Below are 25,365 nucleotides of genomic sequence, written 5' to 3'. Positions count from 1 at the left end.
ATGCCTAGTTAGGTGGATGTATCCACTTACTCCTGCGGGATGCAACTTTTGGTCTGACCTAAATTCTCCTCTGCAGCACTGGTGTAAGTGCCAGAACAGCTAAGAAAGGAATGTGTCCTGCGTGGGCATACATGTGTGTCTGTCCATCCATCTGTCCCAGCTGACCAACAAGAATGGAACTGATCAGGGCTTTCCTTTCATTTGCTTGGTGCTTTGGAGTTCATGTTTTTAATAACTGCCAGATTCACTAACTTAGGTTTGAGAGCACAAGAGAAAAGCTGGGGGAGGCAGAAGCAACTAAAGCATATCCATGTGGATGTGCTTGCTTATTCAGACTTGAGGCACAAAAGCAAACTGATCAAATTACCATGGGGTTTTTCTGTCCTTCCTGTATTGCTGCTCTGCTTTCCAAACTCCTGCCCTGAGCTGCTTATCCTTGTCCTGTTCACCAAGTGCAGTACAGACTGCCTGAGATGCTCAACCTTTCATATATGAGGAGGTAAGCAAAGCCTACCTTTTGAAGGCTGTTTTCTATTAGAAAGCAATCTTAAACAACATGACTTCCTTAGGCAGCAGACACCTGATCTCATGTATTTTGTTTTTGCTACTAAGAAGAGATATCTTCAGATGCAGCACAATCCCTTCCTAGAAGGGCAGCAAGAAAAAGACCTTTCACTGCCCTCACCGGGCACAGTCAGGATGAGTCAGCTGCAATGCAAATGTTCATTTGTTTTTAGGTGGGATCGGCCCATATAGATGGGGTTGGGAGGGATTGGAGGGATTTTTTCTTCAAGGAAGAGTGACCTTTCTTGAGGACATCTGCAGTCTCTCTGCCACGTGAGAGGAGTAGCTGCAAAGAAGCTCCAGGGTCATTAGCAAGTCTGGAATGCAGCAGGACCAGTGCCTACGTAAGCAAACACTCCAACACTGCTGAAAAAATGCTCAAATTGGTTCAAACCAAGATAGATGGACTTCTGATAGGGCCCTAGCAGAAATCCCTGAACAAACTTCTCTTCAAGTACCTCTGATACAGACCACAAAGTAAGAAAAGTGCCAACACTTTTTCCCTGACTGGGCTAAGGACTGAAAAAAAATAATTCTCCAAGAATTAGCACAATCAAAACAGGAAAAAAAACCAATTTTCAGTAGTGTTTTTGTCCTACCTAATGTGAGCTCTATTCCAAGTAAAGACTTCTAAAGATTTTATATTACTGTGGACTCTTCAAAAACCCATGCAGAGAAACACAAAACAACAATGAAAATCCTCTTAATTCAATCTGTGCTTTATCGCACAAGGCCACAGCAGGGGATTTCTGGCTGTGGGAATACAAATACTCATCAATGCTACAGCTCAGGGTCCTGCTCCAATTACTACCCAAACACAAAATGAGACAGTCCTAGCCTGAAGAGTTTTCAGTCTAAATACACCAGACTTGGTGGAAAAACCCCAGGCAGCCAGGGGAAGCCTCAGCAACACCCAGACTGCATTCCAGCTGCTCTGTCCTGGGCTGCTGCAGCCCTGCCTTTGATGCCCTCCTGGCAGGCTGCCTGTGTCCCACCTCTGCATCACTAGCTAAAAGTGATCCTGCCCATTTGTCTCCCAGCTCCCAAGGGATTTCCTCCTCCCCTCTCCCAAGGATGGTGCAGAGCAGTTTGAGTGAGCTCTGGTGACAGGAATGAGTGAAGTGGGTTGTGCAGGGAAATTCACACCCTGCTGTGACATGCCAGCAGATGCTGACAGAGCCGGCAGTGATGGGTGGCCAGGGTCCCTGCAACATCCCCGAGCTCCCCAGCCCTATGGAAAAGTGGCTTGGGCAGCTGCACTGCTCCTCCCCAGAGTCACCCCCACCTCCTTCCCTTGAGGTCGTCCCTCACAGCTCAGAGGTTTCAGACATGCCTGCCTTGCTTTTATCAGCCCTGATGGCTTTCCAGCTTCGAGCACCAGAGTCACTCAGCCTGCCTGCCTTGCTCCAGCTCCCACCCTGCAGCACATCACTGAGGTTTTACAGGCAACAGGATTGACACAGCAGGGAGTCAAAGTCTGCAGGGAGGTAACCATGATTACATCTTCATCTGCAAGGGCACCAGATGCAGTGAGAAATAAAAATGACTGCTGAAGCAACAGGAGAGAGCAAGAGACTTCTCAGGCTGCCTTGTACAATCCCTGCAGACACTACAACAGGGACAAAGAGGACAGGCGAGCTGCACTAGGGCTTGGGGACAAATAGGCCCAGAGGGGAGAAGGAAACGGAGCAGAAAGAAGAAGCAGGGCATTAGAGTAAGGCTGCAAGTCTTGAACCATCGGAGCAAGATTTAGGAAGGTTTCTGCATAAGCAGGAGCATCTTTTAACATCTTCCCCTAAAATGTCTGGGCAAGAGCAACATTCCCTCCAAAGACAACTGTCTTGAAAGTCCACTGGTTTATGAAACAAGATTCCCTCACAGGGAGGAAAGAGCTTTCCTTCGTAAAGTTGACCTAAAACACCAACACCATGCCATGCCTGGATGATCTTCCAAGCCCTCCTTAAAGGCTCATTTCTATGTCTGGCTTTCAACCCTCCGACCCTGAGCACTAAAGTACTACAGCATGGGATGAAATGTCCAACCCCATGAGGCTCTAGCTTTCTACTGGCAAACTCATCCTGGATTTGCTATCTGCAGCATCACGTGGAAGGGACTCTGGGAGCAGAGCCGGAGCACTGCACGCAGCACAAGACTGCACAAACCAACCATTTGGGATCAAGAGCACATAATGGCCGCAAACCTTACCCATGCTCTGATCCTTTAGGAATGGACAGCAAGAGGAAGAAACAGACCAGCGGGATCAGCCAATACCGTTGGGATTACACACTGAGGTTTTGTATTCAAACTCTGCTCAGTTGAAGCAGGGCTCTTTAAGGACCTAATCTCCGTGTGACTGTTCCCAGCACCAGCCGTGCCCCTGTGGATAACAGAGACTTAGGGAAGCAGTGTCATGATGGCCATGGTCTCAGGCACACGGGCTGCAGCTCCACTGTATTGGTGCTGCCCTGGCCACCTCTGAACCCCCAGGTACTCTATACTTTCCCAAATGCCTCTCTGTTTGAGAGGTGTCTCCTCTCACTATGCACCCAGAGTTCCTACGGCAAAGAAGAAGTGATGAGACAGAGTTAAAGCACCATGTTTCAGGCTATTGGCTTAAATCCCCATCAGAACCTGGTGTGGGTACTGCTGGGCAGAGATGTGGACATCATTCATGCAATTCAACTGGATTCCAACACTCTTATCTGTAGTGGTTGTTTTGGGTCTTTTTCTGACACCAGTGTAGGAGAACAGCTGAAAGTTAGTGCTGTGTTAATGCAGAGTCAGCGGCAAGATAAAACACAGAGACAACTCACTCAGCAGTCACCTGGGCATTGAGATACCATACCCATTCTGGAGCACTAGTTAAACTGCTCCTGGTTCCCATTCCCAGAATTAGCCTCACTTTTTAATGGTGCTCTGTGCACCTACCTCAGCAAAGGGTGGGGGCCAGCAGCACCCCTGCAGCAGTTATGCTGGACTGGGTGGTGGGTCCTTCTCTCCACTGTGCAGCCATACTAATACACAAAGTGGCTTGTTTTAAACATTCACATTCCACTGCTGCAAGAGGAAAACTTCCCAGAGCACAGGCTGCCACCTTCCAAACAAGGTCAGACACTGACCTCCTCCCCCACCGCCAATGACCTTATTAGCACTGATCATGGTTCTAATAATATCCTGCACTGTAAGCAGGCCATCTGCTGTAACATTTCCCCCAAGCTACAAACTTGGGGAATTGCTTGATTTGAGTATGCTCATGTCCCAGCAAGCCAATTGTGCCCTCTCAGGAATATGCTTCTTCCTCACAGCTTTAAGCTAAATGTTGCAGAAAGGCACCTCCAGTCTCAGCTTTCCAGCTTGGAGCTGAAGCACGCAGAGAACAGCCCCGAGACATTCCCACGTGCTAGCTTCAGAGAGAGGAGGTAAAAACACAGTTAGTGCTTAATAATCCCTTACCCCTTACTCCAGCATCCAGCTCCTCTGACAGTGGAGACATCAAGTAACCATGTCTCTGCAATTCTAAAACAAGGCCAAACACTAACCAGACATTCAGAGAGCCAGATGCAAAACCCAGGGCTCCCGAGAGATCAGCATTACTTTTGTGCTATGTACTTTCTGCTGTGTGGACAGCAAAAAGATTTTACTATCCTAATACATTAGCTATGGCTAAGCTGAATATTTTCACTGCCATTACAGAACAGGGGGCTTTCCTAACAGGCAGGCAGGCTTACAGAACTAAGCATGTTTGATAGCTATTCCTTTGGAAGGAGCCAGGGTTTGAAATGCTTACTCAGTTAGGACACCTGTCTAAAACAGCCAGAGTCATGCTATTACAGCAGCTCAGCTACACTCAGCCTTCAAAGACTTTTTTTTTGTACTGCTCCTGTGAGGTCAAAAAGTGCAATTAGGCACAGAGACCGACATTACAACACTTTCAACCAGTTTGCATCATCATAAGGCTCTGAAAGGTGGTTTTCCAAATCCTTGGTCTTTCCTCTAATCAAAAGACTGTCATCAGACATGGCACGAGGACTGTAAGGGTTGAGGAAGGGGGTCAGTGCCTGGATCCCTGCTGTTTTATGAACAGTAATAAAACAGTATTAATAAGCCAGAAGTAAAACTGTGCCTGTGTGGGGCAACATTCACCCAAGGTCTTCAAAGTATTTATTTTAATACCAGCAAAACAGTATTTATAGGGGGCAGAATTTCAAAGAGCTCAGCTCCTCACTTGGAAATCTAACCACTTATTGAAATGCTCTGCGGGAGATGTCAGGCGATGGGCTCTCCAAAAAGCCTGGCACATCTTGTTTATATTTGTTTTAAAGCTTCTAAACAGCTCAATTACATAAAAGCATGTTATTGCACCCTCCTTCAGAAGGGTGAACCAAGTGGCAGAAAGCTATTGTCAGCTAAGGGATTACATCAAACTGATGCTATGCCACCGAGGAAATCCGCCAACTCCACACGCTCGTTCAGTCACCCCCCTTGAAGGCATCTTTCACCACCTTCCCCCCAGCTCATTTTGCTGGCCTAATGCAATCAGGAGCATGAGAAGTCCCTAGGTAGCTTCACCAATACTCCAGCATCACAGCCAAGCATCCTCTTTGCCCCAGACTCTGTCCAGGCACAGAGGCCTGTAGGTTTGGTGCTTCTATTTCAATCCCAGTATTAGCTACTGCTACACATCAGGGCTGGAAGATGTAATGTTTGAACTTCTTCCCTAGAAGAATTTGGCAGTGCCACATTTTGCAACATGGCACCATTTGAGGTGCCAGAGCTCACTGTACACACACACACCCCCTCTTTTGTGCTCCCTTGGCCAACTTCTGACTCACAGCAGGCAGAGCCAGCCACTTGCTATCTGGGCCCAGCACCTCATCTCCCTTCTCCCTGTGCAGAGGAAGACCCTGGCACTCACAGAGCATCCCCCTGCAGTTGTGCTGGGTCACAGGCATGGAGCTTGTGCTTGCAGATCCTAGCAGGCTTGTCAAGATTGCAAACTCAAGCTATGCATGCAAAGAAACTACCAAAAGCCAAGGTGGCAGAGCAAACAGCTCTCCCCCTTTAGAGACTGGCTGAGAAGACCACTTCCCACACCCAAAACTCGATGCAACAGCTCACTCCAGCACAAGGAGCTCTTTGCTGCCTACAAGAACGCTACAGCACTTAAAATCAGGCTTAAGTATTTTGCAGAACCAGAACGCTGGTCTGGAGGGCTTTGCCCTTCAAATGGGAAAGCAAGCCTCAGGAGCAGGAGGTGGCATGCCAGGGCCAGTGGAACACTGCAATATGCCCATAAAAGGTTTCAAAATGTATCTGCTTAAGCACACACAGAAGCTAAGAAGGGTTTAGAGTCAACATTCCAAAAGAATTCCTCTCCTGCTTTTTCAGGCAAGTGTGAGCAGCAGTCAGCACTTTACCATCATCTTCCCAACCAGAAACCCAAGGTTACTCTTGGCTAATATTAATAATGTAAATGCTGCTGGCTTTACCCTTTGAGGATGGTGGTTTGCTCACGCCACAGGGAGAAGAACGAGGCAACATGAGCTGCAGGCAGGAGCAGAGGCCCTGCATTGCCAGGGCTGGCTGGTGAGGAAAGGAGAGGAGAGGCTGGCAGCAAAACCCCACTGCTGAATTTGCTTGGCCCATCTCCCTGAAGAGGCTGGCCTCCAAATTGCGGTCTCAGGACCAGTTTGTGGGCACAGCTCTGCTTTCCAACATGTACAAGGGGAAAAAGCACACCAGTCTGAGGCCCAAGGAAAAGCTGTAATCAATTAATCAGCTGCAAGAAGATGGACAAGGACGGTGTTCCTGTCCTTGCCCCTTGCACTGGGAGAGCTTCCCAACTTACCAGACTGTGCCTACACCTCTGCCAGCCTCTTGAACCTGTCCCAGAGACAGCACACATGAGACTGGCACTCACACATAGGCAACAGCAAAGGCATCTGCTCCTATGTGGGCAAGCCCTCAGGAGAAATGTGGGATCAGGTGGTCTGGGGCACAGATGGTGCTCTCCCCCTACTGCACAGCAAATACCCAATCACCAAATATCCACCCTCTGCTGGAATATGAGCAATGAGATGAAAGAAAGAATCCTTCCAGGGTAGTGCCAGAACTAGGCTATGCACCAGGAAACCTACAGATATCTCACCCTTCTTGCCATGTTACCATGGACAACACCAAGTTTCACAAAGCACGTGTCTTTGTAAATGCAAAGACCAAGGCAGTGCTCCCTGCTGAGGCTGCTCAGTTACAGAAAGACCTGGCAGAGATAAGGACAAGGCCAACCCCTTCACTCTCCAGAACACACCTCAAAGATCACCTCCTTGCTTTATCCCAGCCAAGTATTCCTGACAAGGACTTTGCCTTATACCTTTGCAAATGGCTGGCAATGAACAAGACCTTCCAGCATCTTCCTGTCTATTGCTGTCCTTGCAGCACAGTCACCAGGTAACACCAGCCTGCTCCAGTTACACAAGTTCAACACCCAGCAGCTCTGCAGAGAGCAGGACCAAGGGAATTCCAGCCGCTGGATTTTGTATTCAGTGCCTAAGGCACTCTGTCCTCCTCCTAACCGTGCCACAATGGCAGCAACCTGCAACAGAGAAGCAAGGGGACAGCTCAGAGCAGCAACCTTCTAAACCATGACTGCAAAACCCACCAGTGCTCATCTGCCACGGTTCAGCTGTCAAAAAGTCACAGACAAATGAAATTAGACTACTGGGCCACCAGAGGAACCATTGGATAACACTAAACAAATCAAACATGCTGTGCACAGACATCTGTCCCACAGAAAGATCAGCTAGGAAGATTAAAGAAAGAAGGTGTATCCTTTCCCTGGAAAGCTAAACACGCCTAGGGAGGTCACACATCATCTTCATGTAACCAGCCTTAACCCCACAGAGAGAATCTGCAGTCCAGGCAATGGGGCAGGCCTGGGAGATGCTCAGCACAGGTAGAGCCAGGTGAGTTTCTCCATCAGTGCTCTCCATCACAGAGATGTGCCAAAAACCTCTGAAGACATGAGAGAGAGTATAGACTGCAAGTGTGCCAGTTCAATTAAACTGTAAAAATGTGGAGCTTGTTGTAACCTATAAACGAGAAGGGATCAGGCCTAAATTATTCTTCCCCCACAAGCTCTCCTATTCTCCTTGAAATACCAATTTACTTCAGAAAGAAGTACAAAGAGAAATATAGAAATTAACAGAAAAAGACAGATAAATACAGTATTAACAGTTTTTATACATAAAATTAAGTCTAAATACATTTTTCCCCACTTTAAGTTGTTTGATTTAAACCGCAGTATTAAAAAGCACTGATGACATGCCATAAGACATACCAGCACCCAGAGTGGACAGAAAGCTGCTGCACATCTGCTGTTGCAACACAAGTAAGTGGCTTAATGACCAAGGAAAAGTGGATGTTTGTCACACAGGTGACTTGGTTCAACACTGTTCTTGTGGAATATTTACATCTCCATTACACTGAGCTGAGACATGGAGTCGGAATGTCTCCAGAAATATCACTATGGCTTTGTTTGCTTTCTTCTTCCTCTCTAAAAGTGTAACCATATGCTAAGTTTAGTGGGTGTTTTTAGTTGTTTCTTAATTTGGAGTTTATTTAAGTTTTAAAAAAAAACAGATTTGATTGCCAACCAGTAAGTCAGAAATAATTCTAGTCAAGTCAGCATAAACCAGGTACAAATTAGCATGAAAACTGTGAAGAACAGCCTCAGGTACATCAGTTTCAAGATCATATAGTACAACCATTGCCCAAGCAGCGTGAACTTTTCAGATTGCCTTGGGATTTTGAATATTATTACCAGAGAATAACACTTCTTTTAGAAAATAGACAATTTAGACAAAGCTACTTTTAACTTCTTTTTATGCCTGTTCACAGAAAACTTTCACTTTTTTTAATAGAGTACTGCTTTGAAACATGCAATAGTTTAACAGTGTTTTTCACATTAGACCTCCCAAAGTCAAAATTCATATTACTGAAATTTTTCACCCCATTATTTTACATCTCAAAATGCTCCCTGAAGCTTCAATTCACATTAACATTCAAAAACAAAAGTCAAAAACCCCTTAACAGCAAAAAGCCCCAGCCCACAACTCACAAAACTGCATCTGTAAATTTTTTTAAACTTCAAGTCCTCAGTGCAGATACCCAAACTGTGAGCAGTACAAATCAAAGCCTCTGTGAACACCTGATGTGCATTACCTACACATTTTTATATATCATGTCACCATCTCCTAATGCCCCATCTTTCAGCTCTCTGCTCCATTAGTGACCAAGGATGATGCTTTTTTTCCATTCCTGACAACATCAGAAACTGAAAACACAACCAGTGACTTGCTGGCCAGGAACTAAGAGTCAGAGAAGCTCATATCCTGCCCTCCTGATCCAGCCTGAATAGGAAAGTTAATGACTTGATGAGCAGCCCACCAAAGTGCCAAAACAAACCTTTGTAGGAATTGTCATGAGCCAGCAAACCATGTCCCAGTCCTCACAAAAAGCACTGCCTCTGCATGGACAGTGCACATTGAGCCTGGGAGGGAAGTAATAAACGAACCCAGGGGCCACCCCTGTTTACAGGGATGACATGACATTCCTCTCCTTTGCTCAGAACATCTCTGAGGTGCCACAGGACCTGGCTAGGAGGTATCAGAGAGCACTGGCCACTGACCGGCAGCCCTCGTGGTCACTTCTGGAAGCAGGGTGGCCCAGCAGAGCCAGCTCTTGGGCCTTTGGATTGCCCTGCAATCAAGCAGTGCAGACTCTCCTGCCATTCACACAAATTAATTCAGAGAACACTGCTTCCAGAATAACAAGGAGGAATGCATGAGTAGAGTGAGAGCTCTCTTGGCATCTGATTCAAATAGCAGCTTCTTGCAAGGAACTATTTTTAAGTTTTGTATCAATCTGCTTGAGAAAGGTTCCTTCTGCTGCCTACAAATGTGCAAACTCCCCCTTCGAAGAAACACAGCTCAGGACAGCAAGATCCAGCCTTGCACTTTCAACCTAATCAAGACCAGGTATTTCACGACCAAAGCATTGCACAACACAACATTCCTGCAGAGTATGTTCTGGTGACCCCCACCTGAGCATCAGTGAGGGCCCCCGTTAATTCAATGAGTTCTGTGTGTTCTTCACAAGATTACAGGTAGCACACAGTTAGTTACCCGTGAAACAACCACACTGAGGCAGTCTGCTTCTGGAAGCATCACTGCTTTTTCCACTGCAACAGGAGTGAAACTGCTATAGAACATTAAGGAAAAAGGGGAAAAAGGGCAATTCAGTAAGCTCTGGATGCTGCGCATGACCTGACCAGTGAGGTGAAACCATTGTTTGCTGGGTTATCAGAAGTTCCTGTATGAAGGCATTGTTCAAGCTTAGGAGGTCTGTGAGAGAAAAAAAACAAGCAACAGCAACACACAATGGATGAAGATAAGCAATGTCTGAACAAAGCCCTGGGCGGCTGCAAGACAACGGGAAAACTTATTAGCCACAAGCATCCTATATCCTGCCTCCAATAAAGCAACACAGATGTTCTGCTAATGCAGGGTGTGAAAAGACAAGAGAGCACTGAGCAGCTATTGAGCCCTCCACAGGACAGAGGGTCGGTGTTCCACAGCTGTTGGACACAAAGACATCCACAGGATGGGCACAAAAAGCCTCTTAAAAGACCTGAGAATATAACACCTCTCTGCTGACCTGTAAGGGTGGCCACCCTTATAGTCATGAGCCCCTCAAGACCACTGCAAACAGTGCTTTGTTCTACTTTTTGTTTCCAGCCCAGATCTGGCCCAGGAACAGAATGACCATTGATTGAGGGTTTGGTCCCCAGGGGAGTTATTTCCACTGGGAATGCATGGCATTAGACATGCACACACTCAGGCTGCAGCACTGGGGACCACAGCCCTCCATGGCACAGGGAAACAGGGCTCTGTCCTGAGCGCTGCTGGATCCATGGGGCTGAAGGAAGTGCTCCAAGACCCACTGTCTTGTCTGCAAAGAGGGGTGCGCAAACAGCCCCATCACCTTGAGCCAAAGTGCTCTGCACAGTTGGACCCCTCCTCAAGTACTTCCCAAAGACAGAGCTGTCAGCCCTCCATGAGGCTTTTTAAGTCCAAAAACCTGTTCTCTGAAAAATTCAGGCCACTTAACCAGCACATATGGGGCATCTGCTACTCTGTCATGAGGAAACTACAACCAGAACGTAATTTAACAGCCAGTTACAAAGGAAACACTCTGAGATGTAGAAGATCACACCCTACTCCTTCTCCTGGATTTTTTGCTGTTGTTGTTTTCTTAACATGGTGTTCCCCATCCCACCGCCACTGCTGAATGGGAGAAGTGTCTGCTCATACCAGTGGGTGGGATTTGAACCCCAGCTGCCCATGGACTTGGTCCTGCACATGGTCCCAGCCCCAGCTGTGCAGAGAGGGGCTGGCACACCTGGGTGTGTTGAGGAACTGCACTGCCATCAGCACACATGGGGAAGTGTCACACACAGGGTGACAGCACAGTTCAGAGCCCAGCCAAGCTGGGTGGCTGCACAGGGACACCTCCCCAGGATGCTGCAAACACCGGCAAGGGGCACAAAACTACCCTCCACAGTGTGACAGCCCTCTTTTCCATTCACAAATACACACTATAAAATATGAACACATTAGTCTCTTAATTAAAAGTATCTGCACTGCCACTGGCTACAATTCAAAAGTTTCAATGGCATAAAGAACAAGATTTTTTCCCCCTTGAATAAAAAAAATGTTTGTCTCTCACCGTCAGCAAACCAGCAATGTAAATGAACATTTGAAAGTCACTGTATAACTAAAGAGTCATTTCATATAATCAGATTAAAAAGAGAAAACCGAATGCAAACAGAAAACTTGAGCTTCTTGGAAAAAGAGAACAGAAATGAAAACATGAAGAAGCCATTAACAGGAACAAAATGGGTAAACCAGTGTTAGTCCAGATCCAGTCCTGGTCTGAACCTCTGCATATATAACTCTACCAGTTCTGTTACTCATTATGCTCATAAAAATAAACACAAATCTTTTCAAGCAACAGTTGAAGTTCAAGAGAAAACTTTAAAGATTATAAAATTTTCCAGACTCTTTCTAGAAATTTTAACAGGTTGATTACTTTGGTCAAAACATTAAACACAATGTCAAGAATTCTCATCTGCTATCAGTTATCCATATGGTCTCAGAGTAAAAAATACTTTTGAGGAGTCATTTGCAAGAAAGAAAAAAAAAAAAAGTGGATCTTCCTTTCCCAAGAACCATGGTGAAGTGAGGCCAGAAAGAGATGCCCACATCCCCCTCCTGTGAGCCCCTTCACTCCTCTCCCTGACTCACAGTCCAGGTCTGGTATTTTTGTAAGTCTCCCTGGAACTCAGCAGGGACAAGCCACCAAGAGCTATTTACTGCCTCCAAATTCAACTCTGCAAGGATAAGCACCAACCTCAAGGCTCAGCCATAGCTCCAACAGGCCTGGCAGAGCCACTGAGTTCATGTGTCCCAAGCAGAAAGCACTTTCCCAATGACCATTTCTGGAAATGCTGTTCTCCAAATATTTTGGCTGGTCCTCATCTACAGGACAACCTTAAAGTGCATTTGCAACTCTCGTCTCCAGGAAATATATGTAAAGCTGATTCATTATCTTAAAATGCTGTTTTCATTTCTACTCATTAAAAACACATTTCAGATCCCTGCACCAAATGCACAGCTGATGTGATCTGGACACTTAAAACTGGATTTAAGGTCTCACTACTCGTCTTATTTCATTTGCTGCCCACGAGCTGTGTTCTCTGCTTCAGGGACAGCTATATCAGACCTGAGCTAGCACTGAAAAATGCCCTGGATAAAATCCTCTCTCCCAGCAGTGCCTGGCACTCCAGGCAATGGCACCCGAAGTCCGACTCAGCCTAGATTTCAGGAGCAGCATCCTCCCTGTAGACACAGAGCAACAAACAGCTGCTCTGCACATCCCACACCCCTGCCTGAGCCACTCGGAAGGGAAAGAAAAACAAGGCAGCTTAGGCAATGCACGCGTTACAGTCCTCACCTTTAGGGAGTCAAAGCAGGCAATAACTCGACCATTTTCCACATGGCAACTCCGTGACGGATGGGCGAACTTGCACTCTGCATCAGACCGAGAACAAGTCCCTCTCTGAAACTCTCGACACACTTCTAACGTCAGCCATTTTGTATCACGAACCAGGGAAACGTTTACAGCCATATTAAAAAACAAAAATTAAAATGCAAGCAATCGCACCCTTCCTCAGGGTAATGTTTACTGCTGATCTTCTTTTTTCTTCTTTTTTTTTTTAAAAAAAGGGTAAAAAAGTGAATTCAAGTTAAATGTGAAGAAATAACTAACTTGTTGCTTTGGTAAAACTCCTATTCATCAGCACTTAGGTTTTCATTTAAGTCAAATCGTGTTTCTTTAAACAAGAATTAAACATAAAGCCAATCATAAAATAGAAATCTTATCAGAACAACTGAAAATCAAATTAGAGGCCAGCTCCTAAAAGTGCAATTGTAGAAGTTAAAATACAAGTGTTATATTTTGTGCCACTGCCAAAGTTACTTGCAAATAACTGGCAGACTTTCAAAAGAATTCTGTGCTCTCCAGTTAATGGTTTCAATTATTCTTGCAAAAAGCATATGCTGCTGGCAGCACTTCAGTTTGTGGAATGGTCTCGGTCCTTGGGGAGAAAACTTCGGGTTTGTTTTTTTTTTTTTTTTCCTTCTATTTCTTGCTTCTAAAAATTATGGTTCACGAGCATCAAAACAGGCAAAAGGATGTCTGATTTTTTTTTCCTCTTTCTTTTCTTTTAAATATTTGCTACATAGTCGGGGGAAAGAAAAAAAATAAAATGGCTGAGCAAACTGCGTGTAAATGGGGAGCAAAAAAAAAAAAAAAAAAAAAAGGGCAAGGCTGGAGGAGCCGCCGTCAGGGCACGGACTGCAAGCAACGCCGAATTAAACAGAGAGGGGGGCGAGGGGCAGAGAGAGGCAGCCCTAGACAGAAATCCAAGCAGCGGTGGCTTCAGGAAAGGCACTTTTCAGCAACCTGCAGGAAAAAGAGAAATAGAATCAGCCAGGAGCCTGCGGCCCCGCTCCGGCGGGCGGGCGCGGGGCGGCGCCGGCGGCCATTGCGGGCACGGGGGCACTGCCCCCGCCGCGCTGCGCATGGGAGGCGTCGCCGACCAATGGCGCTCGCCGTCACAGCAGCACCCGCGGGCAGCCGACCAATAGCGGAGCCCGTTTCATAGCGCGGCGGAGGGCGCCGCAGCCCCGGGACCCTCCGGGCTAGCCCCGACTCCGGCAGCGGCGGGGGCTGCGCCCCACGAGCCCTCCCGGACTACCGGGCAACAGTCTGCTCTGCAGTAATTTTTTTTTTAAATTAACAGTAACTACCCCACCCCTTTTTCTGTCGGAAACGTTCAGGCAGGAAGAGCAGCCGGTGGCTGTGTTACATGCCGGGCTCCAGCTCAGCCCTTCCAAGGTGTTCCATCAAACCATCCCCAGCGCGGGGCCGCTCCTGCGATGGCTCACGGAGACAAACGGCTGGCTCGCAGCCGCTCCTCTATGGATTCAGAGCCTACAAAACTAAGAGCAAACCCGACAGGGAAACCTAAGCCACACACACACACACACGGAAAAAATTAACTCATTGCTCACAGCTGTAGTTTTCCACCGGACCAAAGGCAACTCGAATTACTCTGACTCCAGCAACTCGTGTTATACAACAAACAACTTTCAATGCATTCCAGTTGAAGGCTTCCTTGGCATCCACTAAAATGTTAAGCTGTCTCTAGAGTCTCCCATTCTAATATTAGCTGTACCATTGCTGCCTGATAGGATTGGGCTGTTTCCAAGTTCCCAAATCCAGCCCTTTATCTTCCTAAAGTACGACCGTCCACTTTTGCAAACATTTGACAGGTGCGGGATGTTGCCTGTGTGACTGCTATTAAGATTTCAAGCTTTCGTAGGAGAAGAGCCTTCAACTACAAAAAAAGGAAGCTTAAATTCCTCTTTCATTATTGGTGTGTTATTGCAATTACACTGATCAGTAACTGAAACCTACTGGAGCTGGAAACAATGGAAACAATGCTACCAAGGAAGAAGTGTGGGAAGAGGCTGTCATCAGCAGCAGGGGGTGGGGCACAGAGGCTGTTTGATTCACAGATCGAATTATTTCAATTTAGAAAAAACAACACTCCTTAAACCTACACTGCAAGTACTTTCTAGGCTTAATTAGACTCAAGTTGATAATAAAACCTGCCCAGATCCCTGCAATCCAGCTTGAAGTATCAGCACAAAGCTTGATCTGACCCACGCTTCTGGAAGGACCTTTGCATTTCTGCACATCAGGTGGGGAACAGAGACTGCAAACATCATATTTGCTAAGCATGTTTTAAACTTCAAAGAGAAGGAAAAAAGGCACACCTGACCATGCTCGTGTCTTTTGGGCTTTGCAAAGAGGAGCTGCTCTAAATCAATTCCAATTTTGCAAACAGGGCAAATTTATACAGGAATCCCATTCACTGATATGTGGGCTCCCTGTTCATATGAGCTCAGAAAGCAAAAGAAAAGAAAAGATGGGCAGAAACCTTCTGTAGGGAGCTAAAGGACTAGCTGGGTGCAGCTCTTAGGAACGAGCTAGAACAGGTCAGATATGGGTGTGGATAAGAAAGAATGCACTCTCAGAAGTTCTTCCGAGCAGACTGAAATACAACCATCTTGTGGATTAAGTGCCTATTCCACAGCTTTAGACTCCCTAGGGAAGTGAGGGTCTGTTAATGCTGGGGATAGAATATGATGGGTCTGACTTAACACACAGTTACACCAAACACCAAGATGTCCAAACAGTGTAGTAACATTTGCCCTTCCCAGCCCCTGAACCTCAGGAAATCCCAGTGTAACAAACCAAATGTTGATCTTGCTCTCAAGCCATGCAGCTCAGGATCACACACTGCCCACAGGTACACGGCTGCACTAAACTGCTCAGTCCTCAAAATGAAGGGCATCATGTTAATGAAAGCTAAATCAAATGAATTCTACAAATATCAAAACATTCACACACAAGTAACACAATGGATATTTTTCTTTACAACTCATGGGGGAGGAAACAAACCTACTGATGGAAATTGTCCCTGCCCCACACCCTGCAGAAGGACACAATCATCTGTGCAACATTCAAGAGACAAGAAATTTTCTGTGCCGTGGAAACAATCCCACCTCCCTGCAGAAGGACTGACTCATCTCAGACCCTGGCACTAGAGCTCCTGTACTGGAGGAAGCCAAATTAATGAATATATTTTTTCATACTGCAATTCTGCAGCCTGCAAGGCACCTGGCAGAGCACTGCAGCAGCACACACTGCCCCATCACTTGTTTGCTGGGCACTCAGGAGAGCAGTTAAGCACATGCTTCACTCTGAGCATGCCAACAGTCTTTCTGGAAAGAAAATCTGAAGCATGTACTTAAGAGCTTTGCTGAATGAGGGCCTAAATAAATGAATCTGCTTCACAGGTTTATCAGGACTGGGAGGCCAGCAAGCACAGGCAGCAGTCATCGTGTTTTGGCTTACATGATCGCAGCCCAGAGGAGCACGAGTTAGGCTTTTCTGCAAGTCAACAAATACAGTTCTGTCAGTGTTTGGATTGCTGCAAATCCCTCTCCATGTGGTCACAGGGAAGGCTGGAAACGCATGCATGCAGGGCTGACATCACAGCGAGTGCTGCACACTGCTGCAGCGAGGCTCCCACGCACAGCCCAAGGACAGCACACCTCACTAGGAACCTGCCACTGACAGCACAGAGCTCCAGCTCTCCAGGTTCCAACTCCTGGCAGCAAACAACTGTTCTCACCAGAATGCACCCTTACAATTCCCTTGTATTACCCTTTTTCGGGGAGAGAGGGTGTGGGGTGGCTGGCATTTTATTCCCTTTGTTCTCTGGTATATTTCAAATGAGAGGAATTTTTAAAAAAACAACAAAAAAAAGCATCTATGCCAAAACCAACATACAACCTACAAGGATTAAAAAGTAGCTCCAGAAATGAGGGGCTTCGTTAGCGTGCAGGAAATACAACAAAGGGTAGGTGCTGCCTTTTGAACCCTTCCCAGCAAGCCAGATCTGTCTGGCAGGGCTCAGCTCCTCCACTACCAGATGAGACAATCTCATTTCAACGGCATCCGCATCAAAGCTGGAGAAAGCAGCAGAGCAGAGAGAAAAGCCTGTGGCCTTTATCTCTGTAAAGAAACTACAATATTCCTGAAGCCTCTGCTCCAGGGCCACTTGCTGGGCCAGGCTCTAATTGTCTGAGCTGCAGGAGGATGGGGCTTGCTCCAGATGTCAGCCCCAGCCTTACAGCTACCGAAGTGCAGGGGAACAAGGGCAGTCTGAGGAGCAAAGGTCACACCAGGGCTCGCCTCTGGCAGGACTAAGATGCCCTGACTGCTTGAGGTAACATGAGGACGAGAGTATTTCACTTGATGCTTGAATTCCTCCTCCTTGCCATGAAACTGATCCCCTTCCACTGACAGCCCCCATGGATGTCAACTTGTGAGGACACTTCCTGACAGCCGAGTTCAGAAATGGTAATTTATGTGACAGGACGGATTCGAGCAGCTCCCAAGAGTAAATGACGCTATTTAACAGAGATTTTTTTATTCTTTTTTCTTTTTCTTTTTTTTTTTTTAAGAAAAAATGACTCAGTAGAAGTGACAAGGTGGGTTCCTCATTTACTGTATTTCAATGACTTCTGGGTCACAACTGCTCAGTTGAGAAACAGAAGTGCTGTTGCCCTAACTCAGAGTCCAGTGAGTAAGAACAGCAGCTATTCCCTTTGCCTGAAGAGGAATAGGGATACTGCAGACACACTGGTGTTTTCCCAAGGCTAAGTTCCAGCCGTGCCCGTTTTTTATCATATGTGATGCTGCCCATGCTCCTCTTCCACTCAAACCACCAGCAGGTGACCATGGAACTGAGGACTGCCAGGCTGCAGTGTGCTTTACCTGGTTTTGCAAGTTATGGTGAATGAAAATTCAGACCCATCATGGCTGGATGGATGGATGGATGGATGCCCTCGAGGCACAGCAATAGAGAAATTGTGCTTGCAAAATCAAGATGTCCAATTTTATAACAATTCCACTAAAACTAAATATTACTATTAATGTTCACTGAGTGTCTAGATACTGTCAGAGCCCAAAAAAGACTTTAGTCTATGGGCTTTCCTCAAAGCACTAAATTCAGCTGGCAGTACAAATGCCACACTCACCCATCAGTCCTTGCACCTTTGAGATGCTTCTGTAACTTGGGCTTTTTATTACACCTTAATGAGTATGGAAGAGCTTACTGTGCCTACCACCACATCCTTGATAAGCCAGAATAGGGAACTCCTCACCCAAACAGCAGTGAGACGTTTCCAGTATCAAACAATCTTCCAAATAAACACAGTGTTCCTGGAAACACTGCAAGGCAAAGAGAAATGGGAGCAATGAAAATAGCACATTGAACTGTTTTGCTGTGAAAGAGAAAGAAAACTTTGTGGAGAATACCATCAACCATCCAACAGCCTTCCTTTCTCTTCCACTTTCACAGCAAGTAGTAAAAAACACATGAAACTATATCCTTGCTTATCAAAGGAACCAAAAAGTTATAGTCAAAGGCAAGGTTTTACTGAAAAGCGTTCTAGTGTTACATTTATTGGCAGTGATGCATGAGTTAAGATAATGCACATTTCCAAGTCAGTGAGGAGGTCAAACAAAAAAGTTTAAAAATCTTCATCTAGGGTCTACCAAGCCAGGAACACAGTGACATTAGCTGAGTTGGCTGATCTCAGAGAAGTTCATTTTGGGCCTCAGAAAAGCCCATGACAAGTTAGGTACTGTCACCATTGGATCACAAGGCTTTACTTGGGAATGCTGCAAAAGTGCAGCTTCACGACAGCCAAAGAAACCCCCATAAAGTCCAGGCGTGGCTGCTCCATTGCTGAAGCACCAATGGTAGTGCTCTTACCCTACCTCACATAAAGCACAGCAGTGTTCAGATTCCCACAGACACGACTCCTTTGCAGGTGGAACAGTGACAGTTTGCACACAGCGGGGCTGTGCGCTGGGACCGGAGCCATCCCGGCAATGGCAGCTTCTCAGGGCTCCTCAGGACCAAAGAAGGTCAACTTATTTTCTGTCACCTGCAAGAGGTATTTTTGCTTTCAAATTAGAAAATAATCTTCTATTTTTTGCACTGGCCCTCATACTTTAAAACAAACACTTCAGGGACACAGCAGACACTTTGAATATTTCCTTTGTGAACATTCTGTACCTGGACACTTTCTCCCTCAGGGAACAGTTTACTTAATTTAAGGTAGACCTTTACAGCTAAAAGAAAATAAACCACCTTTTGTTCTTCTACCAGCTACTCAGAAAAAGAGCAAGTTTCCTCCACCATGGGCATGCATGAAAAGTTTCTGTTCAAGGTCTAATCACAGATGTTGGGGGCCGTGAATCACCAGGGGTCACAACGCGTGCCAAAAAGTCAACTTGGCTCCAAAGGGCCGTCTGTTCAGAACAGGATGGCAGAACCCAGACAGAAATATTAAACCCACACAAGCAAAACAACCCCCCAATGCTGCTGCAATGGAAAAGCCTCATTTTCAGGACATAAACCCACTACAGAAGTGACAGGGTGAACGTTTGGGCACACAGGTACCACACAAATCTGTGCTGAAGGAACCACTAACACTTGTCCTCCTTTCCCCACACTCTCTCATTCTGCTGGCATAGGGCAACTTTGGAGAGTGGCCACCACTGGTTGTGACCTCTCAGGACAGAGCAGAACAAGGAACTTCCTCTTGCCCCTCAGTGGGGAAGGCTGTACATACTGCACCCCATCTCTTCAGAGGCTCGCCAGCCTTGCTGAACTCCTGGGTTTATGGCTGTGGGGCTCTGCAGGGCCAGCAGTGCCACTGTCCTTGGGAAAATGGAACATGCATCACTGGCCTCTGGGCACTTCCCACTGCTCTTAGCTGCCCTGACACAACCTCAGCACCTCTCTTACATACAGAGGTGCGCAACTGAATAAAAACAAAGAGGTGAAAAAAAGAGGAAAATATGCAAAATAAAGTAGCACGAGGGAAGGAAGCCCTTCACTGCAGAGAAAAAGAATGTACAAATGCAGGGAACTTTATCCTCCCTTGTGTACATGCAATTCTCCACACTTACACCCTGAAGCAAACAATCACAGGAAAAATTAATGCTGAGTTTAAGGAAGTATGGAAAAAATCCCTTTGTTTTTGAAATCTACCATTCTTCAATGTGCACTATGGTGCTCCTATTCCCTCAGCCACTTGAAATCTTCAGTCTGTTTTCCTTCTTCCTGAACCTTCAGCTGTTCTTGTCCACTGAAGTTCAGGGAACTCCTCTCCCCTTCACTCCTACAGGATTAGTTCCAAAATACTTCCACAGGCAAATGGCTGGAAGTTATTTCTCACTATCTGCTGGGGATTTCTAAGCCAAAAATGCACTACAAAAACATTGCAGTTTAAGGAGCTTTTTTGTTTATTTGTTTGTCTTTGAACAAAGTCACAGAAGCTGCTGTGCTGGACCCACACACGTGCCTTGGCAGAACAAATACCTTTCCATAGGGTGTTCCAGGGCAGCATGCATTGCAGTGCTTCAAAGGGAACTTCCCCCTCTTTCACTAAATAGATTTGTTGTTAGAATAACCACACATGCACATTTCTGTTCTTTTGGGCTTTTGATTTTCTGCCATCAGCTTATTTGGAGCCAGTTAGAGGTCAAGACCCCTTTCCTACTCCAGCTCTCTACTAGGACTGATAGTGACCCATTGCCATCCCACTCCTGTGGGATCTGGGGGATGCTCTGCTGATCAGGCAGCCAAATGGGAGTTTTGCTTGACTAAGGCCATCACCAGTAAGAGACACATGGAGAAGGCTGCTCCCTTCTGTTAGGACCTGCCTGGCAAATCCTTTCTGGCCTCCTACATGAGGCAACTTCCCAGTGCCGAGGGCCAGGGACCCGCCTTACAGCGGGTGGCTGACCCGAAAGGAGCCTTTCCTCTGCAGTGCAGAAGCAGCTACTGCACTTGCTGTGAAACAGTGCTAAAATCCTCTCCAGTGCCAGCACCGCTTGGGAGGGGTTAGGACCACAATTACACCAGCTGCAAACACAAAAGAAAAGGAAAAAAAAAATTGTTGGCAGGGATCTCTGGAGGTCAGCTAATCCAAACCCCGTCTCAAAGCACAGCCAGCTTCAGAGGTGGATGCTTCCATATCCAAGCACAAAGAGAGCTGTCGCACACAAAGAGAGCTCAATTGAGTCAAACAAATTTGCAGAGGAGACAGGAAAGGCCAAGGCTCATTAAGGCTTGTTCCCCACCACGTAATCGTAAGAAATAGGATCAAGCAGATGTATCCCACAATCTATCTGATTATCCTACTCAGTGTTCAAGAAACCCCCAAGGTCCTTGCCAATCAGGTAAGTGTCTGCATGTGTTTGGGACAGCTGAGGGGAAGGAATGCTTTTACCCAACTGCCCTTCCCAGGATTCTGCTGACAGGAACGACCGACAGGTATCTCCTAAGCTCCAAGCACGATCCTAGCCCTCAAGACAGGCAATATACTCTTGTCAGGCAGGAGAAAAACAGAAACAGGAGCCCAGCTCAGTGATTTACTGTGCTACAGAGCCAGCCTGGGACTTTCAGGAGGTATCAGATTTGTTCTATACACAGAGGAGACCAACCCAGGTCTGGTGCTTCATAGGTACCTCTGCCCAGGCACACATACCTGTGCCTGCAAAATTCCCACTCCAGACTTCTCAATCACAGAGCCTTCTGCTCTGTGATTTTTCTCCAACAAAAAGGCACTTTCCCTGCAGGTCCCATATTATATATCTTCTATAAGAACATATATGCTCCTACACAAACACTACAGCTGAAGGCACTTCAGTGTTAACTGCCCTACCTGGTCACCACAGGCCTGCAGAAAGAGGAGACAGCATTTGGACTGTGGTTTGAATTCTTTCTCAGCTGGAAGAATTCAGAGAAAAACAAAAAAAGTTTTTCTTTTAACATTCTTTGTACTGAGAGCTTGGATAAGCCATAAGTAACTTGGCAGCAAACCAGTTTGGTACAAACACAGCACACCAGAACACAATGCAGTCATCACAAAGCCACTGCTCTGGGCCAGACAGTAATTTTCCCCTTCGCACAGGGCAGGCCTCCAAAGTCTTTGTGCTCCTACATTCGAGTCCATCTGAGTTACATGATGTGTTAAAAATGAGACTCACGCACAATACGGAAAACACCTATCATTTATGGGCTACATGGAAAGAAATACATAGGCACAAAGGTACTCAAAATACATTTCTCAAACAATTCAGGACTTGAGTAAAGTAAAGCCTTGACTTATTTCTCAACTCAGACCTCTAACAGCATCCTCAAGTTGCAAATCAAATACGCAATGACAGAAGGAGACTGAAAGGCTGGTAACAAAAGCATCCAATGTATTTACAATATTTTATTTCAGAATTAGAATAAAGAAGTTAGGACATGTAGGAAAGCAGCAAAACCAAACACAGTGGCAACTGAGAGCATATTTTCCTCTTCCATATACCAGTGAAAATCCAGACCAGCCTAGTCCCAAACCCCAAAGGCATTATCATTGCACAGGTAGTCCTCATTTTGACAGGAAAGATGCTCTACTGGGACCCTGGAAACAGGGGCTCAAACACTGCTGCAGCCACAGGTGCCACGAGTGACAAGTCACTTAATTCCTCTGCAAACGGGGGTTGTTACTTCCCCCCCTCTCAGTGATGTCTGGCAGATAGAACACAGGAACTGCAATCAGGCATTAAGCAACTGCTGCAGTAAAGGCTGCACAAGCACCAGATGAACAGATCTGTTTCAGACCCCACAGCCATTACACAATAAAGCAGGATAGAGGAGAGAGAGCAGAAAGCATGCACACGCACAGAGTTCTGCCCCATTAATCCAGCAGGCTGCAACAGGATGAAAGGCACGTCCAACAATTCCAATCCTGCTTGCGCAGCAGCAAACACCCTCCCAGTGTGCAAGGGAGGCACTGCTGTCATACTTACAGGGCAGCAGCCAAACCAAAAGGCACCTAAAGGTGTAGGGACGAGTTCTGGCAGCATACTTTGGCACCAAGCACCACCCACTCTACTCTCTGTCCAGTGCCCCTGTGGGAAGCAGGGTTTAGGGGTGCATGCGGAGAGAAGCCAACACAGCTAAGCCCTAAAAAAGGCAAGAGGAAGTCAAAATCACCCTTGAGGCACTTCCCAAGCCATTCAGAGTTAGTGTGTTGGCCTCTCCTGCCTTCCATGCACCCCAAAATCTGTTATTCATTATTCTTCATCTCACTGCCAAGTGAATGAATCAACTTTTCAGGGACTGAATATCCTCTGTTTTTTTCCCTTACATGCCTGAGTCATTGACACCAACTGAAATCCTCAGATCTTCAATTATCTCATTACCCCCCTGCATCTGTAACACCACAACCTGTAACTCCTCTCCCCCTTGAAGTCTTAGTGACCTGAATTATTTTCAATTTCCCCCTTAATGCCTGTGGGCATGCTTTTCTTCAGAAAGCATCTGAATCAGCATGAAACCTCTGAATCAAAACCAGGAGCCCAAGAAGGTGGGCAGATGTAGATATGAACAGTGTCTTCCATGTGCCCCACTCTTCCTGCCAGCAGTATGCACCTCCCAGCCACATGCAAGCACACAAGCACCCACCCCTGCCTGGATGGGTGTCTGTCCAAGCTGCATTTTAAAGAAGTTGGCAAAAAAATCCCAAGCATGGATATATTCCATTAAACCTTGAGCATACACACTGAACCACTATCCATTAATGCACTTCTGTCCCCCCATCCAAGAGAAGGAACTTCGGTGATGTCAGAGGGAAGAGGGGATAGATGGCAAGTGAAGTCTTTGCTTTAATTGGCTGCTGTTAAGAACATTAGAAGGATGTTTGAAGGAGAATGATTACGGGCAGAGTGCAGAGGAGGTAATCAGAGGTGTCCAAGAAACTGAATTTATGATGTGGCTTAGCAATCCATCATCTGGCTATCATTCCTATGTCCACGCACATACATAAGCCTCAAAATATATTTAGCTCAGAGGGTCTGGAAAAAAGAGGCTTTTCTTGCAACCCCAGCTAACAGTACTTTGCTCCTTATAATATTACAGAAGCAATCCATTTCCAACAAGGGGGGAAAATCAGATATAAAGGATAAATTGTTTTAAATTCTTCTTAGTGTGAAGACAACTTTGTTTACTAAACGCATACGAGGGAACATATGTGTACAGCACAAACTCAGCAGTGGAAATTTGGCTCCCTGCAATTCCCTGTTATATAGATGCATTTTTTCCAGAGGAAGTCCAATGGTCTTGTTTGTTTTCACCACTAATAGAGGAGTTCAATGAAATTTTCTATTGGGAAAGTCTAATGAGGTCAGAATATGAGAACAGAGTAACTAGGAAGGAATGTCACTGTGTTTTATTTTTAGAAGAAGGATAAAGGTGGGGCCTCACAAGAGGCAGGGGATGGGCCTGTTTTGGCACAGAGGGCCAGGCTGGAACGTTTGGTCCTGAGAACCTGAGGGGGTTTAGAGCCTTCTTTTTTTTTTTTTTTTTTTTTTTTTTTTTTTTTTTTTTTTTTCAGCAACAAATCCCTTGCCAAAATCAGTGAATGAGTGGAGGGGTCCAGCTGGGAGAAGAGCAGAGTGATACTTGGGGGTGCACAGACGGCAGGGTGGCAGCAGACCTGGGACATAACTGAGGAGCAGTTCTCAGCCACACTCCCCTCCCCAACCTGATTCCCTGGGAAGATGAGCCCCTTCAGCAGCCCCACTGACCTGTGGATCTCTCTACTGCAATTTAAAAGGGAAATCCAAGTTACAACAGGGTAAACACGGAGGCAATCAAGTGCACAAAAAGCTCAGTGCAGAAGTGTAGAGGGGCACATGGCTCTGCAAAGAGAGCAGTCATGACTATGACAGGAAACAGGACTGACTGTTGTTAAGGCTGGATGTCAAAACCCAGAGAGGCAGCCTCAGGGAGACAAGATGGGCCAGAGTAAGGCTGTGAAAATGAAAAGGAAGGAACAAAGCTAAATTAAAGAACCGAGGCAGAGCGGAAAGGGGCTTGACTGGGATAAACAGGTAAGGAGGAAAAAGGGTGCATTCAAGAGCAAGCAGGCCGTGGTCTGTTTCCTGGCATCAGCTAATCTGATTGGCACAGAGATACAAGAAACAGAGGCTTAAATAGCTCATGGGAGCAGACCTTCAGCTAGAGAGAGCCATCATCACTCAGCAATTAACTCCCTCGCAGGCTCTGCCCTCAAACCCGAAGTGCAGAGCTGACCCTGCTGAGCACTGTCAATGCAGAAGGAAAGAGCACAAGAGGAAGTGTCTTTCCAAGGGTTAACAGACAGCAGAGAACAAGCTGTTCCATGCATTCAGGTCACAAAAAACAGAACTGGGACTCACCACACGCACCATGCAGACGCTGCTCTGCCAGGATCACCAGAGCTCAAGTGCAGGAGCAGCCAACTCTGCCTGCTAGGAATGAGACTGCAAGGAGCTTCACCTTAAAAACGTGCAAGGACAACATTAACCCAGGGGAGTATTATTTAGGGAACATTGAGGCATCTAAGAAGACCAGAGACTAGAATCTTTCTTCTGCCTCCTGATATTCTGTCTAGGAAAGAAGTAAGGGAAAACTCTTTAGGGGGAATGTGG

General features: G+C 46.3%; 1 protein-coding gene across 9 annotated transcripts in view; it reads right to left on the bottom strand.

The window, feature by feature from the left end:
• Window positions 1-25,365, bottom strand: part of MBNL3 (muscleblind like splicing regulator 3) — a 92,082-nt gene that overhangs the window by 44,478 nt on the left and 22,239 nt on the right. For 6 of the 9 annotated variants that reach the window (XR_001990545.3, XM_050974612.1, XM_050974610.1 and 3 more), the window contains exon 2: window positions 12,637-13,647. The exons of the other annotated variants lie outside the window; for them this stretch is intronic. Coding sequence is in view for 5 of the 6 variants with exons in the window: in XM_050974612.1 (XP_050830569.1) it covers window positions 12,637-12,810 (174 nt within the window). In the remaining variant the exon portion in view is untranslated. The remainder of the gene's footprint in view (window positions 1-12,636; window positions 13,648-25,365) is intronic. 9 annotated transcript variants of the gene reach the window in all.

Source organism: Serinus canaria, chromosome 4A, assembly GCF_022539315.1.
Source record: "Serinus canaria isolate serCan28SL12 chromosome 4A, serCan2020, whole genome shotgun sequence".
In the NCBI taxonomy this organism is placed as follows: Eukaryota; Metazoa; Chordata; class Aves; order Passeriformes; family Fringillidae; genus Serinus; species Serinus canaria.
The sequence above is the reverse complement of the archived record's forward strand: the minus strand, read 5'-3'. Positions and strand labels throughout refer to the sequence as shown.